The sequence below is a fragment of the Pelecanus crispus genome, chromosome 3 (assembly GCF_030463565.1).
Source record: "Pelecanus crispus isolate bPelCri1 chromosome 3, bPelCri1.pri, whole genome shotgun sequence".
NCBI classification, from domain to species: Eukaryota; Metazoa; Chordata; class Aves; order Pelecaniformes; family Pelecanidae; genus Pelecanus; species Pelecanus crispus.
In genome coordinates, this window is record NC_134645.1 from 102,619,033 (window position 1) to 102,642,778 (window position 23,746).

Genomic DNA, 23,746 nt, shown 5'->3' on the forward strand with positions numbered 1-23,746 from the left:
TGAACCTGCAGATCTTGGGGCAGTGTGTGGTGAGGAGTATTAGGCTCTGGTGCTCCTCTGTGAGCAGGAGCAGGGTTTTTAATGAGAACAGACCTGTCCGGCTTTGGGAACAGTTGTTAGTCTTGAGCAGAAGTTTCTTCTTTCTCTCCTGCATCTCAGAGAATGAGAATGGTCACACTGCAAACACTCATCACACAAATGAGCTGCTTAAGCACCTGTTCCACTCTTTGTGTTAATCCTGTTTCTAGACAGGTGTAGCCCGGCAGCAGCACAGGCACTGTCTCATTATTACAAAGTCAGGTTCCTCTTTGCTGTTTTTGTAATGACTTTTACCTTGGGCTCCTACACCTCGCATCCTTACGCTTGACTAGATCAGCCTGCTATGTGGATCACTGGAAAAAACCTGTCTTCTAGATTACATTGAATCAATAGCAAAGAGGCTGAAGAGCCATAGGAGGCTAGAACATTTTATAGCCTTCTATGTGCTATACCATCTCTACCTTCTTTTCCCCCATTGGACTGCCAACCTAAATGTAAACCAGTATATGAATACGGCCAAGAACAGCTCTTGAATCCTGAGGTTAACTGGGACTGCATGACTCATGCCCTTATGTCTAATTTCTTGTGCCTTCCAAAAATGGGTTTGGCGTATCTAAGCCACTTATTAGCAATGGTCCCTGGCCTGTGCTAAGCCCTGAACTGTGCCAAGGCATTGCTCAATGGAATGCCACCTGGTATGTGGGCATGTACCAAACCCATGTCAGGCTCGCTGGTGGGAGGAAGTGTTGTAATAGTCCACTATTGGCAAGGAAGAGTGATGGGACACAAGTACGCTATTAGAGGGCCTCCCAAACTGATTTCATTATGTGCCTTCAGTCCATTCACCTGTTGTGTGCATGCATGTTTCCATACCATTGGCTGGAGGTCTATCAGGGTATGAATCATCCTCATAGGCTTGATTAAAAGAACAGTAATGACAATATATAAATATATTTGCGTACCCTTGACCCAGTGGTATTTCAATGGATAGGGTAAAAACGCTATGTATGTGTATTATAAGGCATCAGAGACAGCACAATTAACTTCACTCTGTCCAGTTCCTTTCTTATTATAGATAATGGGTATTTAATCAGTGGTTCAACCTTGAGGATGTTTGCTTCAAGTATGACAAGTGATAAATGGCATTTGTGGAATCCACTGATTTTACCTGATTCATGTAGATGTGCAAAACTGCAGCATAATGATGATAAACATCCACTATATTCTCTGCTGAAGTATGTGCTGCTGTATATATTAATTGCTTTTAACTCATATGGTTGTTTTTTATAGCCAAGCCTCTTTTCTACAGTTGCAAATACAGTTCCAGTAACAGTACACTACAGAAAAAGGCTCTGATTCTTTCCTTCTCCTAGGTATGGACAGCATTATTACCTCGGTAAGTGTGTAACATATGCGCAGGTGTGTGGGAGTAAATCTGCTTTCCAGGACTAATGTTGTTTGCTCTATTGAAAACATATCCAGAGCACTTGTAACTTTTATAAATGTCATATATTAGGCAGCTATGTGTTTCCATTCTCCAATTGACTTATTAGGTACTGAAAATCCCATTACATCTGCTCCGTAAAGACACTTACAGACTGTAGGAAGGAACTCAGAAAGGCACTTTAAAGTGACCCGGTAACCCTTGCTGTCTAAAAGTATTTTCAGCAAGATTTTGCTGCAGTTCTTTGAACACTCTTTAACATTGATACCAAAGCTGTTTCCCTGAGAGCAATAGAAAAAGTATACTCTGTTCTTTTGCAATATTTTCTAACTCAGTTGCTGTTGTTTGAGGCAAGCTTTTTTTTAAATAAATAGACTGGTCATCTTTAATTCAGCTCTGAAGTAGCAACATGAGCAAGAAAACAGAGCGACCGTGTCTCGTAATCAGTCCAGTCTTACCTGGGACTGAAATACTACGAAGCATTTAATAACAATTGCATGGCCATTACATGATGTCTTCCCAAGACACAGTTAAGGCTAGGTATTTAAGGTCTTCCATACCTTAACAGGCTTTTTACCTAAATCACCTACCCTGAACCATAACTTCAAACTGTCATAGCTTTTTTTACCTGGACATAAACAGAGTGGGTCATTACTGGGTCAAATCTTAAAGCTTATGAAAAGCCCTCCCACTAGCACCAGCTGTAATAGGATTCAGAGGCTGTTTTTACCTGGTATCTAAAATTGCATATTGGTTCCTCCAGAAATTTTCAAAAAAACTTCATCATCTAACTCTCATTTAAGTCACAGGCTGTTTGGGTCACCTGTCTCTGTGATCACTGATAAATGGCATGAGCTTGCACTGAGGGGAGATTTGGTATTAGAGGATCATGACCAATAAGATGTGTGGATTAAAATTTCAAATAGCATCTACTTGCCTTTAGAAAGTTGACCCTTACTCCTTAGGCCATGCAAAAGAGGTTACTTAAACTGATTGCATAAGCTGTTAGGGTGTTAAACTACAGCTGGAGCAAGGAAATAGAAAGTCACATCCCTTATGGTTCCCGAAATATTTAGACAGTTCCCATCCATCTGTTCCTATCTGTTTGACTGTATTTATTTTTCCAAGTTTGGCAAAACTAAACCCAGAGCTTTCAAGTACAGCTCTTCCAAAAGTTTTCCTCAAGACCGGGAACACTAGTGTCATGAGCCTTGTAAGAATTTCTTTCTAATGAGATTGTTCAGCTGTGGTGGAAGACTAATGGCATGGAAACAGTTGGGACTACAGCCAGCTGGAACACTGTTACCTAAGCATTGAAGTACATCAGAGTGAAAACATTTTGCAGAAATGTGTTTAAGAATATACAAAGTTTTCATTTCTTCAGAGGCAGGGAACCTTTTTATATATTACCACTGGTTTTGGGGTACCACCTAGAGGCACAGGATATCCATGCCCAAGTCCATGCCTTGACATTTAGTGATTTGAGAAGAGGCTCATTTTAATTGAATTTGAAGTTGGTTGCTGTCGCCACTTACCCCCTCCTTCATTCTTTTTCTAAAAGTGTTTTCAAAGTTCTGACTTCATTTTATCACAGAGAGAACCACACTGTGAAATAGTGAGGAATGTTACAAAATGGAATTGGCAACCTCGGTCAACTTTTTTGAGAAATTCTTCCATTAGTAACTGAAGAAGGTAAGGGTCCTGGTAAATTGTCATAACCCAACTAAATAAGTTGAATCATAAGTGGGTTTTAGTTATTCTTCTGGGAACAGAACCTGTTTAGAGATGGAGAGTGCACTGCAGGTTTAATAATAAGCCTAATACAAAGCAAGGTTTACTAGCAAATCCCTCAGCATTTCTGCTTTCCTGCTAGCTATTCCTTGCAGCTTTTCTTCAGTAATGGAGATTTCTTTTATGCTGAAACTAAGTACTTTTTCTTGTCTAAATAATGTAAGATGTTCCTATTGGTTGCAAATCAAGTACCTACTGTATCAAGATATTACATACTCGATTTCAGAATGATTCTTTTCCAGCTTTTTGACATAAACCATAAATCTGTGAGGATGGTGCCACCTAATGTAAATAGAGAACATGACAACAATTTTCTGTTTATTTGACATAGTTAAATTACAAATTGGGACTGAAAGGTTAGGAATTTAGTATTCTTTAATCCCTTCTGCCTAATTATCTGGAAGGCTGTTCTGCCAGAGATTTCTATGGAATGACTGAAAAGGTCTCATTCCTACAAGATTCACTGCTATTCTGGTCTTTTTTCATCAACATGTTTTGAACTATTTTAAGTTCTTAAAACATAAAATACAGAAAATGTTTGACTAAAAATCTCTTAGAGCTGCATGCAGTGCTATGATTCTTCTGGCTTCAACTGGATTCATCTATCACCTGAGAACATTTTCAAACACTGCTGGAGGAGGAGACAGAATAATTTAGTAGATACTCTGCCTGCCGAGAAGAAACAAGGGGAAATGACTCAGAGAAAACCTAATAGAGTAGAAGCTCTCTTGTGTCCTCTGTAACTATGCTCTTTCTACTGGTATTGCTGCAGACTTAGCCATGCCCAGTCATTGGTGTACACCTTTGTGTGCACATAGTGCTGCTGTCATTTGCACCAATGGAGTTGATTCAGATTTTGAGAGTGTGTATTCTGGTTTGCAGCAATTTACCTCTTCTTCTTCATTGTAACTTCAGGTATGGAGTCTCAGCTCTGGCTGAACATGATCACAAATGTGTTTTAAAGAACCTTTTCCATAAGAGGAAAAGGGATTTTAACGTTGTATAAAGGCAAGGAGAGATTAGGTACCTACCTTGAAGAAAGACATTATGGAGACCTACTTTCAAATGTTCTATTTCTTAGGCTATTTTTGGATAATCAGTATGGAAAGTGTGGATCTGATGTAAGCTGAGCTGTTTGATACAGTGCTTTACAAGACACAATGCACTTGTCTTTTAACTTGTGTAAATGCTATATAATTCTTCACCTTTTTCCATGTAATCAAGCAAGCTCATTCAATCATAGTGATTTGGGTAAAGCTGAGTGTCTGTTAACACTTAAGGTGTTTTTTGAACTTGTTTCTAAAATTATGGTAAGGACTCCTGATTAAAAAATATCCCAAGCATAGTTAAGAATAAATAAAGAATAAACATTGTGACTGTGGATGCAGTTTTAATTAACTAGAAAGTCACATCTGCTTTTCACTGATCCTCTTCCTTTTTCTCTCCCCAGGCTCATGTGTGGTGATTGTAGAGAGCTGAATGATGTTTTATTCACACAACCCTCATTAAAGCTATCAAAAACATGCACTTAATTCCCTGAGTTCAACCTTGAAAACACAAAGGTTACTGTTTATCCCTGTATCTAAGAGCATGAGCACTTTTAACTGGCTTAGGAACAACCATTGCTTCATGTGGTAAAAATCCCCTTTACATGAGTAGAATTATACTAAATGTTCAAAATTCTTTGGGTCTTTTGAGCACTTCTTTATAGAAACATGAAGATGGATGAAAAAGCACAATATTTGGACAACTGGAAACAGGACTTACAAGCATCAAAAAATCATTCATTACACAGCTAGCAGATAAAATAGGTGCAGTATCATCTATACATGCAAGTCATTAGATGAAAGGGGTTTTGAGACAACTATGACATTTTTATGTTATTCATTGACCCCACTAATATGCATTGTAAGTAGCTTTTCCCTTCACACAGAAAGAACTAGCATTTTTAATGCTAAACCAGACAATTGGACTGGGGTTTATATTTTCCTTAACATACTCATATCATTCCATAGTTCAGCTGACCCCAGTACAGCAGAGACAGCTGTTGTACCAGACTGTATAATCTAACATAAGGATTTCTTTCCACATACTACACAGAGCATGTCTTCTTCTAGGTCTCTGTCACATTGATTGGTTTGGGACAGAAAACTTCACTTGCATTTGAAGAGTATAACACCCAATAGATTCCCAATTCAGTATAGTTTTTTTTTCCTCTCTTCTGCCTAAGTCATCTTTTTAGACCGATTAATACTCCACACTCCTTTTAGTCTTTAAGAGGCTAAAAATGCTCCTTTTTGGGTATATCTAACTGTGGGACAAGAATGCCTTGCAGACTGCTCATAGTCCTCATTGCTGGGTGTCTCCCGGCTGTGTCGTGACTCCATGTCAGGACAAGAAATGGGTGTATGTCACCATCCAATTTGACCTTGCTTCTCTTGAAAGGAAACTCAGGTGTGTGGGTAGCAAAGGAGCTAAAGCAATGGTGCAGTAAGTAGTTGGGTTCACACTATCTAGGCCAGATCAGGCCAGAGTAGGCTCGTGTCAACTGAGCCACTGAAATCAGTGAGGCAGACCCATTAATATCAGTGGCAAGCTGTGCACGACTGAATCTGGACACCATAAAATAAAAGTCATCACTAAGGCTAGCTTAGCACAGGTTAAGCAAGAAAAAACAAAAAATCAAGACCAAAAAAACCTCCCCTTAAACCACCAAACTCTGAAAGAAACTGTTTCCTCTGGCACTGGCTTGTTTTCAAGGCTTCCTTGAAAACATGAGATAGAAATACACTTTTTAAATGAAAGCGGAGATTCTCAGATTGTCTTGCCCAGGGGCACTGGGGCTCCAAGAAAATGCAAAACCTATTGTGACACTTGTCATAATATTATTGAGTGCTGTTAATAATGTATCTTTACACTGTTCCCTATGGGAATTCAGGAAAACATGACAATTGCTTGATACCATTGATTCTCTATAAGCAAATCAGAACCATATTCTGATTTCAGTGATACCTAGAATAAACTAGATTTTGGAGGTTAATTTTGGTTAAACTCATATAACTAGGCTTACATTTTTGGAGCTGTGGTCAGTTTGCCCCTGTACTCTTATGGCTGGTTTAGTTTTCTTGTCCTAATTAGGAAAGCATTTGAAGACTATATATGTCCAAGTGTGACTAAACCTAGAATGATTTCTTGATTTTTCCCTTGCTTCTCTCAGACCAGAGCTTATGCAGACTAGAAGAGAAAGGCCATTGATGCATGTTTTTCATATTACCATTTAAAATACTGAACTGTTTGGTTTGGAGTGTAGTTACTAGTATCATCCCAACCATTTCAGGGCAATCCTGTAGATATCACTGGGTTCCCATTGGTGCGACTAAGATCACAGTGTAATCCCCTTGGATTGAAAGAATAGCATCCAAAGGGAAGGGACCCCACACCATCTATTCTATTCTAATAGAACTCAAAACCTGCCTGGCAGAAAAGCTAGATAGAAAACAACTTCAACATAAAATATGTCATCTTTGTCAAGGCAGAGATGAAGCCTGGTGCTCCCTCTGTCTAGAAAAGTCTCTCACTAGTTGTCACAATCCGAACTGGACTGTCCGGAGAGGATCGTGGAGGTTCTGTGATTCCCTTGGGCTAAAATAAGGTGAAATGACACCAAACAATCAATTAAACACTTTATTGATGATAAACACCAACCTGAACTTGGAAAGCACAACAATAGGAAACCCAAACCAGGAAAGCACAACAATAAACAATGTGGGTTCTAATCCAAATGCTTATAAGAGGAAAAGGAAGAAAGAGGGGAGAGAGAGAGATATCGCCATCCTTGGATCCTACGATGTCGCTGATAAACGCGGCAGTCCTCTGGCGGTGGGCGCGCCGGCTCCCGGGGTGCGGGGCCTCCGGCTGCACTGGCAGTGGGTGGGGGAGGCCGGTCCAGAGCAGGGGCTGCAGCAGCATGGGGTTCTCCAATGGCAGGGGTGCACGTGTCACTCCTCCAAGTTGTGTCTTTTATAGGCCAGTCCCCGCCTCTAGTCTTGCCCCCTTTGAAGCTTGTTCCAGAATGTTCTACTTCTTCTGCGCAGGCATCACTGTGGGGGGAGGTGGTCACGAGGGGTCTTTTGGGTGGTTGTGAACTCCTTCCTCAAATGAGCTCTGCATGACCTTTGGCCATCAGAGGGCAGAACTGCACATCCTCCTACACACCTCTGTGACAATCGCTATGCAGACCCCAATTTATTATTATGGTGATCTTTATTATTATTTATTATTATGGTGATCTTAACTTGTCTCTTTGCAGATCTTAACTTGACCCACCACAATGTTTGAGATGTTAACTCTTTCAGTCCCTGACACTAGTGATATATAGAATGAAGCTTATATTTCTTCTCTTTATCCGACCCAATGATTTTGTAATCAGTTTACATCAAGTGGAACAATTTTAACAAGGAAGATTAAACACCTTTGTCACCTATTCCTTTAGCAACAGCAGCTGTTGGCCTGATTTAGAACAGGCCAGAACGGAACAGACTAGACTAGACTAGACTGTGTCAGTTGGAAGGGACCTACAATGATTATCTAGTCCAACTGCCTGACCAATTCAGGGCTGACCAAAAGTTAAAGCAAATTATTAAGGGCATTGTCCAAATGCCTCTTAAACACTGACAGGCTTGGGGCATCGACTACCTCTCTAGGAAGCCTGTTCCAGTGTCTGACCACCCTCTCAGTAAAGAAATGCTTCCTGATGTCCAGTCTGAACCTCCCCTGACGCAGCTTTGAAGCGTTTGAACATGATTGTTAAGGGAATTGGTACGGAGGGTGGAACTATGTATTTAAATCCATTCAGGCATGAGTTGAGTTGAAACCATACCTACTCTACCCTAGATAAGTATATTTTATTGAACAAATGAAAAGTACATGCTCCTTTCTGTCTGAACAACACAAATGATCTATTAGGGAAAAGGGAACACATATGAATACAACAAACAAACCAGAGTGTTCTGTGTATGCAAATAGCATAAAGGAGAATTTATTTTCTTAGTGCACAGATTTACTGAGGAGATAGGTAAAAATAAAGAATACTGCAGTTATGGTGCAATAGCAGAAACACATCAAAAGATCTAGGTAATTAAGCTGAAGCTGGGGTCAAGTTTTAATCAGCAGAACTATAAAAGTTTAAAGTAAGTGTAATCACCCAGTACAGAATTTCTTTCCATCTATAAAATGCTAAAAATTGTTCTAGAGGTAATCTTAAAGATAATTTCCCTTAGGTTTGTTTTAAGATTCCAGATATTACCTGAGAAAAACCCTAAAGTCAGCAGATATAAAGATTTTTTTTTAAAAGCAAGTGCATAATGTGGGCAAATATGTACTCCTTTTTTTTGTTTGCCAATTTACAAGTACAAATTAAAGTAGCAGACAATTTCTCCCTATTGATCATATATATATGCACTTTTTGGACAGGCAATTAGAAAATTCAGAACTGGAGAATGACTTGCAGGAATATTGTTAATGGTCTCAGATTACATGCTGAATTTCCTAATCTTCCTATGGTATATGTCATTACTTTAAGCGATTGGCATAATTGCGTACTATGAAACCACTGCTAGTTCCTCAGCAAAAATACTTGATAAGTCGTCTGTCAGGCAGGCTGAAATATTTGCGCACTGCAAGGAGGTTGGATCAGTCTGTTCCTGGTGTACTTGAAGGATGTTTCTCCTTTTACCGCTGTATTGCCATGGAGCAACTCTCGTTGTAATTTTAATGCATTTCAATGGCAGCTTGCAGTCTGCTGTTTGGCTTAATGTGGGAGAATTTGGAAGCTGTACTGGGAGCACATCTAAACTCCCTTCGTAAGTTTAAGTGGAAGGCCAAGGCTGTTAAGCGTCATTTTGCTCCTCTTTCTGCCGCAGGCAAGGCCATACACGTAAGGGTGATCCTGGAAAAATTGAAATGATTGAGGCATGATAGGCATCTTGCTGTGTTTACCTGGAGGGCATGGAAGACATATGAACAAAGGCAAGGGCCATAAGAGGTTGGAGGCCATAGAGGCCATAAGAGGACAATGACTTTTTCCCATCCTTCTGCTAAAATGGGGTTGGTAGGCAAAACATGAAAAGGCTTTTGAAGACCAACTGGATAGGCTTTTGAAGACTGACCCTCCACCTATGGAGGGTGGTAGCAAGTAACAAGAGGTAACAAGAATCAAATCATGATGCAGTGGTCATGGTCCATGCTGACAGCAGAGAGTAACCATCTAGCCTTCTTCCAGCATGGGTTCATGGTCTCCTGTATTAGCATGGTTCTGGAATGAATTATCAAGATTTTACGCAGGATGCAAAGATCTGTAGTTACAGCACCTCGGCCTGTGATATTGCCGTGTTGATAAGCCAAGTAAAACATGTTACTTCTGCCAGGAATTTTCATGGTAAATTATTGTAGAAAATCCCAGCTGCTGCAGAAGATGGTGTGGGTTCTTCTGTTGTGCAGTTTCTGTTGTGCAGCTTCTTCCAGTTCACCTCAGAGAGTGCATCATAGCTAGACAGCATTACAGGGATAGCTGTAAAACTGGAATACTGTTACTAATGCTCACATGATATATTTTGCAGTATTAGGTATTCAAGCATTACCTGGATTTAATTTAATCCAGATTAATTGCTAATTATAGTCTACAGGGCCAGGTGCAACCATAAGGTTCACTGGAAGGAGTATCCTGTGCCTTCCTTGCTGGCCTCTCTCCCCAGACCTCATCACAGGTCTGCCCCAGCATGGGGTAGGTGTGATGAGCTGTGAGGCAGCCTTCCTGCCTGGTGCCATGCTGGAAGAGGCATGGAAAACCATGGACACAATTTTCTAGCTGCTGCACAGCTCTACAGACGTTCACCCACTGCAACATCTGCCTTGTGGCAGAGTGCAACTGCCAGGGAACTGAGCATATATTGCCACTGTGGTGGTGAAGGAGGAGGAGGACGAAGGTGTATTGGGCAGAGCTAGGGAACAAGAATTCTTGTTCTAGCTATGGTCTTATTTTGGTTCTGATTTAATATTCTTCATCATCTGTCTAAAACCCTTAATATTATTCTGTAACTTGTTTTTTTAAAATTCTATTACAGTGGCAGCTGTATGCAGGAGCAAGTGAAGTAGCATATGCTTTGCAAGTAAAAGCTGGCCTATGAGGAAAGACTTTTGGCGCAAGACTCTATTTAATATATGAGGAACAGACTGGCTTCCAGACTGGAAGAGAAATTCTATTTTTGGCGGAGAATGAAAGCAAAAAATAAAGCAATAGGCAAAAGAAACAGTCACTTAATAAGACAGAGGAAGCAATGGAAAGGATGAAAAAGTATTTGATTCCTCTTATTCGGAATGATGCAAACTCACAAGGGCTTGTCTGTTTGTTTGACTCATATATTGACAGATTCTTCATGATCTCCTAATCAGTGGTTCTTTATAATTTGAAAAGGGATTTTAAAATGTCAGTCTAGAAAATAAATCAAATGTGTTGACAAGGGTAAAATAGATAAAAGGTCCCTGCATTTTGTTTGCACATTTGATATATAAAAGACCAAGAACTGGGAAAGGTGTAATAAGGTCTGGCATTTCATTTTAATGCTGAAATTATGGAAAGCATATATTAAGGCATCATTTGAAGCACAAATAGTGCTACAGTTTCAAATAATCAACCTTTTTGACAACTGTAGTTATTATAAAATAGCTGCTTATTACCTGTTCAGAAGATTTCTAATACATGCCATTGATATAAAAATTAACTTCATTAGCTTCTGATACATCTTAAGCCAATTTTTCCGTCCTGTCCTTGTCTGTGAGTACCATTTGTGCCTACATTTTAGCTTAGACGAGTGAGCAGTGCTTCATTGTGGCATGCCTAGCTGCCTAACTGGAGTATAAATCACTGGGCAATAAACAGGGGATACTGAATAAATGCAGTTACACATAGTGAAGGCATACTTGTGAGAATGCTGAAAGAGGAAACTATATGAAGAAATCCTAAAAGAAGACCTAACAGTAAGGACCTACAATAACTGAGTAAGGATCAGTACAACTCCAAGCTCTAATCATTTTTCTATTTTTATATTTTACTAGGTGGCAATATAAACTGGAATTTAACTATCTGAAGTCTTCTGCAAATCTTGGTGCTCAATAATATTTTATGTCAGCTGTGAAGAAATGGTGAAGAAAAAGACACTTTGTGCAAGACAGACTGTTTGTTTAATAATGATGGCAAGGCACAGGGTTAGAGGTAAAACTAGAAATACATCCTGTTGGTGAAAGAACGCATTAGGTTAGATTTTCCTGAAGGGATTTTGATGTTCGAATTTCTCCTTTGGGTTTGTAATGCAGCCTTTAGGTATTAGTACAGAATTTTATAGATTTATGGTAGTGAGGGAGAGACTTAGTGACTATCTCCTTTTGCTGGGCATGTAATTGCTAGCCTTAGAACTGGGGAGCTTAAGGGTCTTTGTTCTCAAAAGCTCCTGAGATAGGTCTGTAAAAAATCCATCTTAGCTTGTATATCCTTACAGAACTGTGTAGTATGGATGTTAGTTGGCACTAGCCAGCTGGCACCAGTTCGGAAATCTCCATGTGTTATACGAATACTGTAAGTCTTTAAAAGGCTTTTTATTTTTAAGGCTTCTGAAATTGGAGGAAACAATTTTCGATTTGAACTGTTTTCTCTATTAACCTTTAGTTACCTACTTTAGCTGTCTTTAAGGAGAGGACTACTTTTGAAGCCAGTCAAGGTGGATAGGTGTCTTTTAGCATGCCTGACAGGATCAGAAACAGGAGTGGCCACATCCCATAAAATTTAGGTGATAAAAAAAAAGTGAAAAAATTATTCTGATAAATTTTCCATGCCTATGAGCAGATGACAGGATGCAATCCTTCCTTCCTCCAACCTAAGAAGCATTAGGCACTACCCAAGACCTATCCCAGATACAAAATCTGTATCCTCTAAAGTTTCTTTTGAACAATTTAGGCATTTCAGGGGACCCACAGAAATTAACAGCTGAAGGTAACCTACACTAGTGAGGAGAAAAAAAAGTTTCCTGGTGGACGCCCTGAGGCCTCATTCTTTGCTGCTTAAAATGATGTTAATTCAGAGTATATAGAAATTTCCCCTTCTGGAAGACCAATTTGAATGGGAGGAGATTACAACCAGTGATAATTTGAAGTTCTTTTTTGGCAAATACATGAAAAAAAAAAACAAACCAACATCAGTAGCTAGAATCAAAAGTAGTTCTAAGCCGCAGCGATGGTGAAATCGTATGTATGGCAGCTCGCCAGCAGAGAGCTCCCCTGAATCGGCAGTTATTTGCTGCACTAGCTGTCATCAGAGAAGCTGTATCTCTTTTTTAGCTGCTGAAGAGCCGCTAATGGGATAATGAGCAGTTTGCACTTTCTCTTTATCACTTATTCATCATAGACAGTGCATACAAAGTATCTGTAGTTAAAGTATTAAGTGATCATTTTTGTGATGTTTGGTCTGTGTCCTATTTCCAAAGTGAAATAGATTTTAGATAGGTTTTTAGATTAGTATTTGATAAACTGTGGCTGAAGCCCAGCATATTTCAATTAAATAATTACGCAAATTCATGAAATCAGTTCAACATTCTGAAAGAAAGGGATCATTTTGTGCAAATCTCTGGAGAACTCCAGAAAACACTCTTATGGGCTGTTCTTCTGAGGCTCCCTTTCCAGTGATGCTACATAGAACATATAGCTGTCAAAATATTAGACTACATAATGCACACCCTTGAGGAACTGGGTTTACTAATAATGATGTTAAATATGTTTTTATAGCCAGTATAAGATGGAAAAAACATTTTTAGCACATTTTAGTTATGCTAATGTTAAGATTGAAACCATCTCAAGGCTTCTTAGCAAGGAAAATGAACTGAATTTTGCTACACCTACCTGATTAAAGACTGGAAAAGGTGCTTCTGTTATCAAGTGGAAAAGGAGGAGGTGAGGGAAGATGGGACAAGCAGCTAAAAGAGGAAGAACCTGAGAGGTAGGTCTGTTCCAGCCCATCTATCTGCCAGGAACAGAGGTCAATGGGATGGGGGTGGTGGTGGTGTGGATGTTTCTTGCAGGTGCTTCCCTGATCAAGCAGTAGCCATTACTCCATACTCTTTGACCCTTTCTTTAGTGGCCAACAGCAAAATCTTCTGCCCACCCTAATTTCCTAGGCCAATTAACTTTGCATCTTGATGCTGGAAGCTGTGGTCTCATTTAACAATGGCCATTCACTCTGGGCACAGGTAAGTATAGTTACAAAAGACTTCTGTACAATTATAAACTTTTCTGTACTTTGTAATACACTTACCTTTAACAGAAATGCCTCTTAAGTGGAATTCAATGATAAATGTAAAACAAACATGGTCTCATTCATTTTATCTTCCCTTCTCTCTGTTGGATACTAACAGAATACTTCCCTCTTTTAGGATGCCTTCCTCTCTGGGCCTTTTTTTTGAGAAAGACTGTATAGAGGTTTATTTTTATGAAGCAATAGTCCCACAGCCATGTGAAAGCAGGTTTTTGCAAAAGCTTATTGACAGAAAATGTCTTTCTGAATCCATATATAAAAGCCAGTTTCTTTATAAAAATCTGGACGTTTCTCATGCAGATACAGCAGATTGGCCTGATTTATCTTATTTGCCAAAGGTGGGAAGATGATGAGTATTACTGAACAAACCATGCTCTTTGCAGTAGTCCGTGTATTGTGGTAGATGTGAAATGGGCTTCCACCAGTTTCTGGATCAGATTCTCAGCTTCCCTGATCAGCGCAGTTCTACTGAAACCAGCAGCCTTTCACAGGCGCATGTTGGCAGAGAACCCTCTCCCTCTCCTATTTCACTCTGTCCAGAAAACAAAACAAAACAACATTGGTTTTAGGAGGTTCTAATAGGCACTTGAGATGGAAATAGCTGATCCTTCCAGTGCTAATGAAAAGATTATTCATTACTAATGGTGTTTGCCAGACAGATGCCTCAAAAACTACACTTTAAAAAGTGCACAAGTTGTTTCTTGTCTTTATGTTCTGTTTAGCAGAACAGAGTAGAATAGAACACAAAGTATGGTAGAGATGTTTTGTACTTGCAAAGATGTAATGAAGTTCATTAAAAATACGTATAAATGAGTCAGATGTGCAATCATAGAATAATTTAGACTGGATAGCATCTGTGGTAGTCACCAGGTTTGATCCGCTACTTAAATCAGGGCCAACTTTGAAGTCATATCAGGTTACTCAGGGCCTTTTACAGTCAAGTTCTGAGTATCTCCAAGAATGTAGATCCCACAGCCTCTCTGGGCAACCTGTGCCAGTGGTTGACCACCCCTGTTGTGAATAATATTTTTCTTGCTCTGACGAATGAGATTTTTAACCTGAAGTATGTCTTTTTCAAAATATGAGCTGGGGTTGTTCAAGCTTGCATTCAAAATGGAAAAAATGGAGAGCCAGAAGGCCTGTTTCTGCCTTGCCTCTGCTTCTCAGACTCTTTGGTCAGAGTAGCCCTGCTCACAATTATTCTCCTCTTGGCACAGCTCGTCACAACATAGACTGACAAGCAATTTTGCCATGGCAAGCTATAGGTCTGTAACACTTGTATGTTCCCTAAAAAAGGGATCTGTGCAATTGTTCTAACTGTTGTGTGACGACAGTCTGAGGGCAACTTTTTTGGAAAAAGTATTCTGCAAGCAAAATCCTGACTTCCATCCTATCTGTCTTGCAGGAGCCCAGTCCTACAGAGTGTGCTGGGTGTTGATTTTTTTAATGTCTGCTTGACAAAATATCAAGTCTTGTAAGTAAGCTTACTTCTTGAACACTAATAAACTTTCAGTTGCCTGCTCTGCTCTGTGACAAGTGGGGCAGTTCAGAACAGGGGCAGTTACAGAAATTGTGCAGATGGAGTCACAAAGTTAGGAGCTGTGGCCTTTCAGTGCCTCCAATATGAGAAAGGATTTTCAGAATCATAGTTTGGGACGTAGGCACCTGTATTTATGAATTTCACTGGAGATGTCTAAGATTTTTGTGAAGTATAGGTCCTAACCCATAGTCATTATTTTGATGGGGTAATTTTAACAAACTCTTTTTTTTTTTCCTTCTTTTAAAAAAAAAGAAGGCTAAATGTAATTCTTAACCTGATGCTTGCTTGAGTTTATTGAGTGACGAGTTGTTGGGAAGGGCTGCTATAAGCACACACGATATGTTCATCCTGTAATGTTATGTCAGCTAAAGGAACTTGAATGAATGAAGTGTCAGGTAAACACAGTCCTTTGAATTCATGTTAAACCTGATAAATAAAAAAGCATAAGAAAGACAAGCTTAACTGTCTAATCTTTGAAATATTTTTACAGTTCTAATACAAAAAAAAGACCCCAATTCTTATACAGCCAGATTCACTGATATTAACAACTTACAACTTACAACACCTAGAATAACAGGCTAGTACTGCATATTGTTCTTGCAGTGTGCTGTGCCTTTCAAATCCCTTCCATGTGCCTCAATAACATACTGTTGTTATAATGCGCAGTATAGATTTTAACTCTAAGGAGCCTAACAATAGCTTCTATTCCAGAACTGAAATGGCTTGTTACAGTACAAAAGCCTTTTGTGGGGAGAAAAGTTGAGCAAAACAGTTTTATACTCAGTTGTCTTTGTTTTCAGGCAGGCAGGCAGCTAGTAATGTGGATTTGTCAGTTTACTACTTTAACACTGTTCCAGAAAGTGGTGCTCTTGGCCATGACACATTGAGGTTGCTCTTTACGGTTCATCATCTGCTTGGCCTTCTGGGAAAAGAACTTTACAGCAATTCTGTTTTAACTAACCTTTATTGTACCTGTTCCTATAAATACGGGATGTCTTGCTATTAGATTTCTACTAGGCCATTTCTAATGGTGACCTGAACTAGAATGAAGTGGACATGAACAAAAAGGAAGATCTTACTCAGCAGGTAAGAGACTGTGAATGATTTCTGAGCAGATACACTGATATAACATACATTTTGCATCCACTTCAAGATTTCAAGTGAGTGAATTGTGGATTGTGTTTAAGGCTCTTCATGCACATATGTTGAGCATGGTCTAATTCTGAAGCAAATGCAGGTCACAGAAAGGCTTCTTGTTTAAGCCGAAAAAACCCATTAGCTTTAGGAAGCAAATCTAACACATTTTAACTTCCTATGTCTTTCATTTATAACTCTATTAAAAGGAACAGAAATAGAGGTCTAAAATATGATCCCATTAATATTTGTGGGGAAACAGATTGGCTTCATTAATGCGAATGAAAGCACTATGATTTGTGGAGCAGAGTCTGATCTGAATTAGAAAGTGACACTCTTGAGTCAGGCTAGTGACCTAAGTGGAGCTGCTCAGTTTCTATATGAGTGCATTTTAAAACAGATTCTGGTCCTGAAGTTATAATATATACTTTCAATAAAGTAAAAAAAAAAAATAATAAAGGTACCTATTATTTTGAGTAGTGTCCAGATGATCTCATTGTGAAAACGTGACATTAAAACATTTCATTAAAAATATTGAGAAAGTTGTAATGTGTCTTGGGAGTGATGCTGCAGGCAGACTTCCTGAGGCTACTAGACGTTTTTACCAAGGTGAACAAATGGATACTTCATATGCCAGAGACGCACCTACTCTGAGTCACTGACTGCCTCCTAGACCATCTTTGTATATGAAATGAGTCATAGAAATTAGACATAAAAGTCTTGTAGATCATTAAGTCCATTCCCTTGCAAATGTCTTCCTGAAGATTAGTCAACTGTTAAATCGATCCTGCTTTTAGATCTCATTTACACTGCTGCAAATTGGAGATGACACCACCAGTGTACTTTTGTGGTCCCAAATCACTGTGAAGTCAGGATCAGCTTCTTCATTTTGAGACTCTATATTACTTTAGGGATTTTTTTTTTTTTTTTTTTTTTTACATAGAGGGGTTGGCATAATCCAAGGGAAAGTATTTGCAAATAACCTTGCCACAAGGACAACTCTGCTGCTTTGAGGCAGCAAGAGAATCAATGACCTTGAGGAGCTCATCTAATAATTGCGTATATAGTATGAAGGCTTTGGATTGGAGTATCGGATAAAGGCAGATGTCAGATGTGAAAATAAGTGATGCAATACTGTGAGCTAAACTCACGTTCATTTTTACATGAAGTATGTTAATAATCTTGAGTATATTTAAAAGTTTCAAAGAAGGAAGGGGACTTTGCTTCCGCTCCTAACATTACCACACATCTTCCTGTGACCTATGGTAAGTTTGTGCTTCAGCTTCTCTAACTGCAAAATAATCACGTACCTAATATTTATGCCACTTGTAGGTCCTTCACTGGGAGGTTTTTGTAGCAGTAAATTACTCTCAAAGAACCACTTCATCAAACAAAGTCACTGAGGGAGAAATTAGTCACAGCAGTATCTTGACAATGTGCTGTGATCTTCATGTCTCTAGCTTACAAGCCACCAGTGTCTGTTTATTGTAGCACACATTGTTCCATCACTGTGCGCAAAAGCCAAAACCCCCCTCTGTGCCTGGAGTTACTCCCTGGAAATGTCTGTGTTGTCCTCTCTACAACTCCATGGGCCAGATTCCCTCCTCGTACAAATCTGTGTAGCTCCAGTGACTCCAGTGAAGCTGCATTAATTCCCAGCAGTAGAAAATTTGTTCCTGTGTCCTCTGCTCCTTCGCTGCCTGGTTACAGGGGGAGCAGCTGGGCTATGCTTTCCATCTGTCAGGGAAAGGGGTAGAGAAAGCACTTGGGCACAGGCATACTTGCTTTATGGGCACTGTTGTCTACAGTCTTAAGTAGCATCCCTTGTTAAGACCTGACTTCTAGTTTTTGAGATTCATTACCACACAAAAAGATTAATTAAACTTGACTGTACCAACCTAGGGGACATATAAAGGGTAACCTGGTAACAGCCAAAGTGTGTCAGAGGAAGTTCCTCAGCATCTACGGTTCCATAGCAATTGAAATTATTTGAGAAACTGTGCTACTTTTGAAAGTAACAATGTGAATAATATCACATGTCAACATAATTTGAACAATATTTTTAGACTGGAAACATTTAATTTCAGTTTTTCAACATTGTTTTATATGATAGAAAAAACCAAAGTCAAACCTAAGTGAAGCAGTTTAATTTTTCATAAATAAAAAAAAAATCAGCCAACCAAACCATACATATTTTTGAGTTTTCTGTTTAGGAGGATTTTTTTGAGTTTCCCATGTTTTTCTAACTCTTAGTTATACCAGATTTTTATGTTCTTTGCAAAACTTATCTTTCATTCTTGAAGAATCTTCAGCAAAGACTCAGGGAGATCATTACAATTTGATCTCTTAACAATCAGTTAAAATAATGGCTAAAATTAGTTAATGATCTGAAACAAAAGAGAAAATGAGAATGTGACTGAGACTCCAGTGCATTTTGCTGCGTGACTGCATCACTTTTTTGGGTAGGCAGTAGCAGGAACATTGGGTTGTCTTGTTGATTAGATAGACAAAAGCACCTGCTAGAGATGCACCTTGCCTCTTTCACCTTTTTTCTGTGATAGAAATCCTTCTGCAGCTATTCATTTACAGTTACTCAGAGCACCTTCTAAACTAACTCCCTTTCTCCCTTTTTTCCTTTCAAATGCTACAGTGTAAGTTTCTTTTTCTCATTTCTCTGTCTCTGTCAATACATTTTTGAGAGAGGTTTATAAAGCCCAGCAGTGTTTGCAGTCTTGTCTGAGGTCATGAAGCGAATAAAAATGGAGAAAAGCAGGAGAAAAATAGAAGGTCCCCTCTGCAGCTCTGAATTTGTTTCATAGAACATTACAGATATATTTTGTCACTTGTAAAATCCTTTTAAGGCAAAAGATCAACAACTACCTTGGATTTTCACCTATGTTTCACACACCAGAAATCTCAGCACTTATTATTCCTCCCAAATGTAACACTACATTTCTAAATGTTCTCAGCTTGCCGATTGACACATTTGCAGAACAACTGCCTTTTCACAGTGTTGTATTTTATGATACAGTTAATGTTCCAATTCAGAGCTTATACAAAGCCTAAAAGTGAACACAAACTGATTAGGAAAAATTGCTTTAGATGTATGTTTTCTGTGTTATCACAAGATACAAAATGGCTATCAGCTGTAGAAGCCTGATGGCATGCCAGAAGAGGCATGTAATTGCGTTAAGTAGAGCGAGCAATTTCACCTGCACTGTGCTCAAATATTTGCTTGCTGATACTCTCTTCTGTTCACTCCTCTTCCTGCCTGCATGGTGCTCTAATATGATGCTGTAATGCACAAGTGTAGCCCTTATGCTCTGTTGATAGTCACAGACATCCAGATTCCTGTGTACCTGAAGTGATACAGTAGGTATCTAGTGAAGACAAGCAAAGCTGTTATTTGTATGAGTTGAGATTGTCCATAATGGGAAATGAAGTCTGATCCATGCCTACTGTTCCTGCCTGTTGTAGGACTTGCACTGGTCTACCTCTACTGAAGCCTTACCAGGTAGAAACTCATGGGCTCAAGTTACGCCAGGGGAGGTTTAGGTTGGATATTAGGAAAAATTTCTTCATGGAAAGAGTGGTCAAGCATTGGAACAGGCTGCCCAGAGAGGTGGTGGAGTCACCATCCCTGGAAGTGTTCAAAAAACGGGTAGACGTGGCACTTCGGGACATGGTTTAGTCTAGTCTACCCTTAATTGGTTTAGTGTGGACTTGGTAATGTTAGGTTAATGGTTGGACTGGATGATCTGAAAGGTCTTTTCCAACCTAAATGATTCTAAATCATTTTGCCTTTACAGGTCTCCTGGGCAAAAACATAGTAAAGGCTAAATAGTTCGTAGCAGCTTAGGGAAATAACATGTAAAAAGAGTAGGAAGCATCCTCTGGACAGCACAAGCTACAAGGGAATTTTACTTCTCCCAAATGCAATCACCTGGCCTGGATGTTAGAGGTCTGTAAAGGATGCCTCAGGGTAATTACTGCGCTCTGTCATGATCTGTGATCTCACCAGTAACTCAGAGCTGAGACGCAGAGCTGTTGAATCATAGAAAGAGAAAACCCCCAATGCAGAGGGGATCAGTGTACCAGCATGAGTTGCAGCTTTGGGGCAAGTCCTGATGGAAATCAGAACTTGGGGAAGTACCAATACCTATCAATGAGGGTTAACGTTAGATACATCTTTTAGAAAGAAAACTGAAATCTCAGATTTGTTGCATAATGTGGGCCACACTGTTTATATTTTGGACCTAATCTTTCTGGCAAGAATATTTGACTCGCCACCCAAGTATTCGCTTGCTAGGAAAGAGAAGCACATTTAGAAATTTTCAAGACCTCTGACTTAGGGTGCCAGTAAATATTTGAAAACAAGCAAACAAAAATTGAATGACACTGAAAGAAATGTTGGCTAAAAGAACTTTCAAGTAGCTCTAGTAGCTCCTGTTACTGTTGCCACACAGCAACAAAAATATAGGAACATTCAGCAATGAAATAAAAAATAATTAGAACTTTTGCCATATTAATGTCATGACTGTTTTGCTTTCCTTTTGGCACAGCAGGACACATGGTTCCATGAGATCAAGTTATGATCTGTATCCAGCTCACTTGCACTGTAACTCTTTAAAGCTGTTATTTTACCCAGTCATCCCTGTCTTCTGTGAACAAAACTTGGGAGAAATAAAAGGTTAAAGAGATAATTCTTAAGTCCTGTCTCCTGAGTGCTCTCCCCTCTGTGCCCAAGTACTAGGCCTTTTCTGATGGTAGACATCACGTGAACTAATAGACAGTAGGGCTGTGTCATAACTCATGCGTGTGACTGTCTTTATTATGAAGGGATGCTGTATTTGTACCTTGCAACAAATCTAGCACTGTTTAATTCACTGCAGAAAATACTGTGAATGATTTCTAAATAAAAGTCCATAAATGTCTGAGTCTATTTAGAAATGAAGAGTCATTCTCATGCACAAAGTCACAGTGTGTCTTGTGCTGAGGATCTTAAGTAATGCATAGGTTGCGGTCTGTAAGAGATTTTTTTTTTATTTGAAGGTAAAAATGATCACTGTTTCTGTTTAAGATCATTGGGTGCAGTATCTCTTTCAGGTCTCTGATCAAAATGCAGTACCAAAGTCCCAATTTCTTTATGGAAAATAAACACTTTGCAGAGTACTATAGCCATATTAATTATTACAGTTCTATTGCAAATGAATGTTTCCATTAACAAATTTACAAGTGGTCAGTCCTTATCCTGCTCATGTCTGTCCAGAAGGAATTTGTTTTAGTAAGGATTATAATGTGGGGATGGTACCTTGTGTTCTTGAAACCATTTAGAATGGCTAATTATGAGAATGGGCAGTTTTCTGATATTTTGCTTTTGATACACAAACTACTCTTTGTCTGATTTCAGTATATAAGTGTTATATGAAAGGATATGTTCATCTTTCCTTCAGTCATTATGCTGAACACTTTTCAGAGATCTACAATAGGGACAACAGGCAAGAATTTAGTCTAACATTAAAATTTGCAATGGTTGTCTTTGAGCACAGAGTGTGGGAATACTTTATAAAGCAGAATTGCAGAAGGTGTTATGATAATGTCATATGGCTTTAAGTTATTCAAAGGAAACAAAAGAATTCTGAAAACTTCATAAAGTAGAAATCAGGATATTTCAATGATGGCAACCTCTGCCACAAAAGATATTTAAGTAAACATTTCTCATAAATTCATTAAAAAATACAATCTTTTTACGATTATAGTTTTCATAGCTGGAACTCACCTTTCTTTCAGAAAAAAAAAAATCTAGAAATTTAACTTGATACCTCTTTTATTTCAAAATTACATGGGTTTTTCCATTTGGTAAACATTGGTTCCTCTACCCATACTGTTTCTCCCCCAGCTCCATTCACTTTCTTTTATTACTAATGGAGATGTTAAAATTCTCTGTTATAATTCTGCACTATAAGTTGGTTTTGCCTGCTTCATTATTCAGGAATGTTCCTTCATTCCATTTACATTTGATAATGATGCAGACCTATAGGAATTAGGCCTTTTCTGCATGGGTGAATGTATAGAGGTATCAGCAATACACCCAGAATTATTTTATGGGGTATTATAGGGCATATTATGAGAATAAACCAAAGCCTCTTGATGAACAAATGTGTTAATTAAAAACGGAGTGCTAAAACTGAGGTAAACAAGGACTTCTGTTGTGAATGAGCCAGTAACTGTATTTGATTGCAAGTGGGCATCACAAGCATGTCACTGTCGCGATATGTGCATGGGAGGTACAGGCAGAGAGTGGCTTGTCCTCCCTATAGAGCTGGCAGCCAGCTGCCTTCCACGCTAACAGCAATGCCCTGTCGAGCTCCCAAAGTCCCTGTAAGTACAGCACGTTGCAGAAATGTAGAGCAAGGGGGAGAGAGGAAGGAAATATTTCTGATCTCTGTGTTAGGAGAGAAGTCATAAGCCTTTTTTGACTAGATAATGATGGAAAATAGCATAATGAGAAAATAGGGAAAATAGGGAGGAATAGAAAAAGGGAGGTGTTAATGACCTTAATGGAGGCCATATAACTGTTTCCTTCCATATGCACATCAGATGCTGCTGCCTTTTCTTCTACGTTCTTTTGTCTGCCAACAGGAATCTCTTTTGCCTTATCCAGACTGGCATTCACTTTGCTTTTGTGCAGATCCCCACTTCTTCTGGAAATTCAGAAATTGGAGAGAGTGCAGATTATTCCTTTGTGGAAAAGGTAAAGAACAGTCTCATTCAGAGCATATCTGTTGGTTTCTCAGTGTTTTTACAGGTGTTAATTCCAGCCCAACCCAAGCAAACCAAGGACTGTTGGTTAAGCTACTGAGTGTTAAATATTTGCTTGAGTAGGTATTCATAAGTAATATAACAATTTGTGATTGGCTATGGAGTGATTTAAATTTTGGTTAAACTGTGTTACGGAGTCTTTTTTAAGACATTATGAGATGGAGAATTCAATACCTACCCTGATAGTTTGTGAAATAATTAATCACTTACAATATTAAACTCTCTGCTATTTTTTAATGTGAATGTATCTGGGTTTGATTTTCTGTCCTTTTCCCTGTCACCATCGGATTAATCACACTTGTAGTAGGATCAAGATACTTAGGAGGGATGAGCTCCAGACACTTCTTGATATTCTTTGGGATAATGCAAACAGATTGATTTTTGTAGCTCCTTTTTGCACCTTCTCCACATGTTTACATCTATTTTAAAATCTGCTCCCAGCACTACAATAATAATGTATATTAGTGTCATATATAAACATAATCTTCTGGTTCTTTCCTGTTTACACATCCAAATATGTGTTTGTCATCTTGACCACTGCCCTGGAAGTTTAGTTATTTGGCCAAATTAGATCTTGGAATTCATTTAAAAGCTGTTTATTTTCAGCTTTCACTCCCCA

General features: G+C 38.9%; 1 protein-coding gene across 3 annotated transcripts in view; it reads left to right on the forward strand.

Moving 5' to 3' along the window:
- LGSN (lengsin, lens protein with glutamine synthetase domain) overlaps positions 1–23,746 on the forward strand; it is a 65,483-nt gene that overhangs the window by 27,150 nt on the left and 14,587 nt on the right. Inside the window, exons 1-2 of one of the 3 annotated variants that reach the window (XM_075708418.1) lie at positions 16,228–16,257; positions 22,997–23,059. The exons of 1 other annotated variant lie outside the window; for it this stretch is intronic. In XM_075708418.1, the coding sequence (XP_075564533.1) occupies positions 16,228–16,257; positions 22,997–23,059 (93 nt within the window). Of the gene's footprint in view, positions 1–16,227; positions 16,258–22,996; positions 23,060–23,746 lie in introns of those variants that run through there. One more of the 3 variants, XM_009492019.1, reaches the window with a different exon arrangement.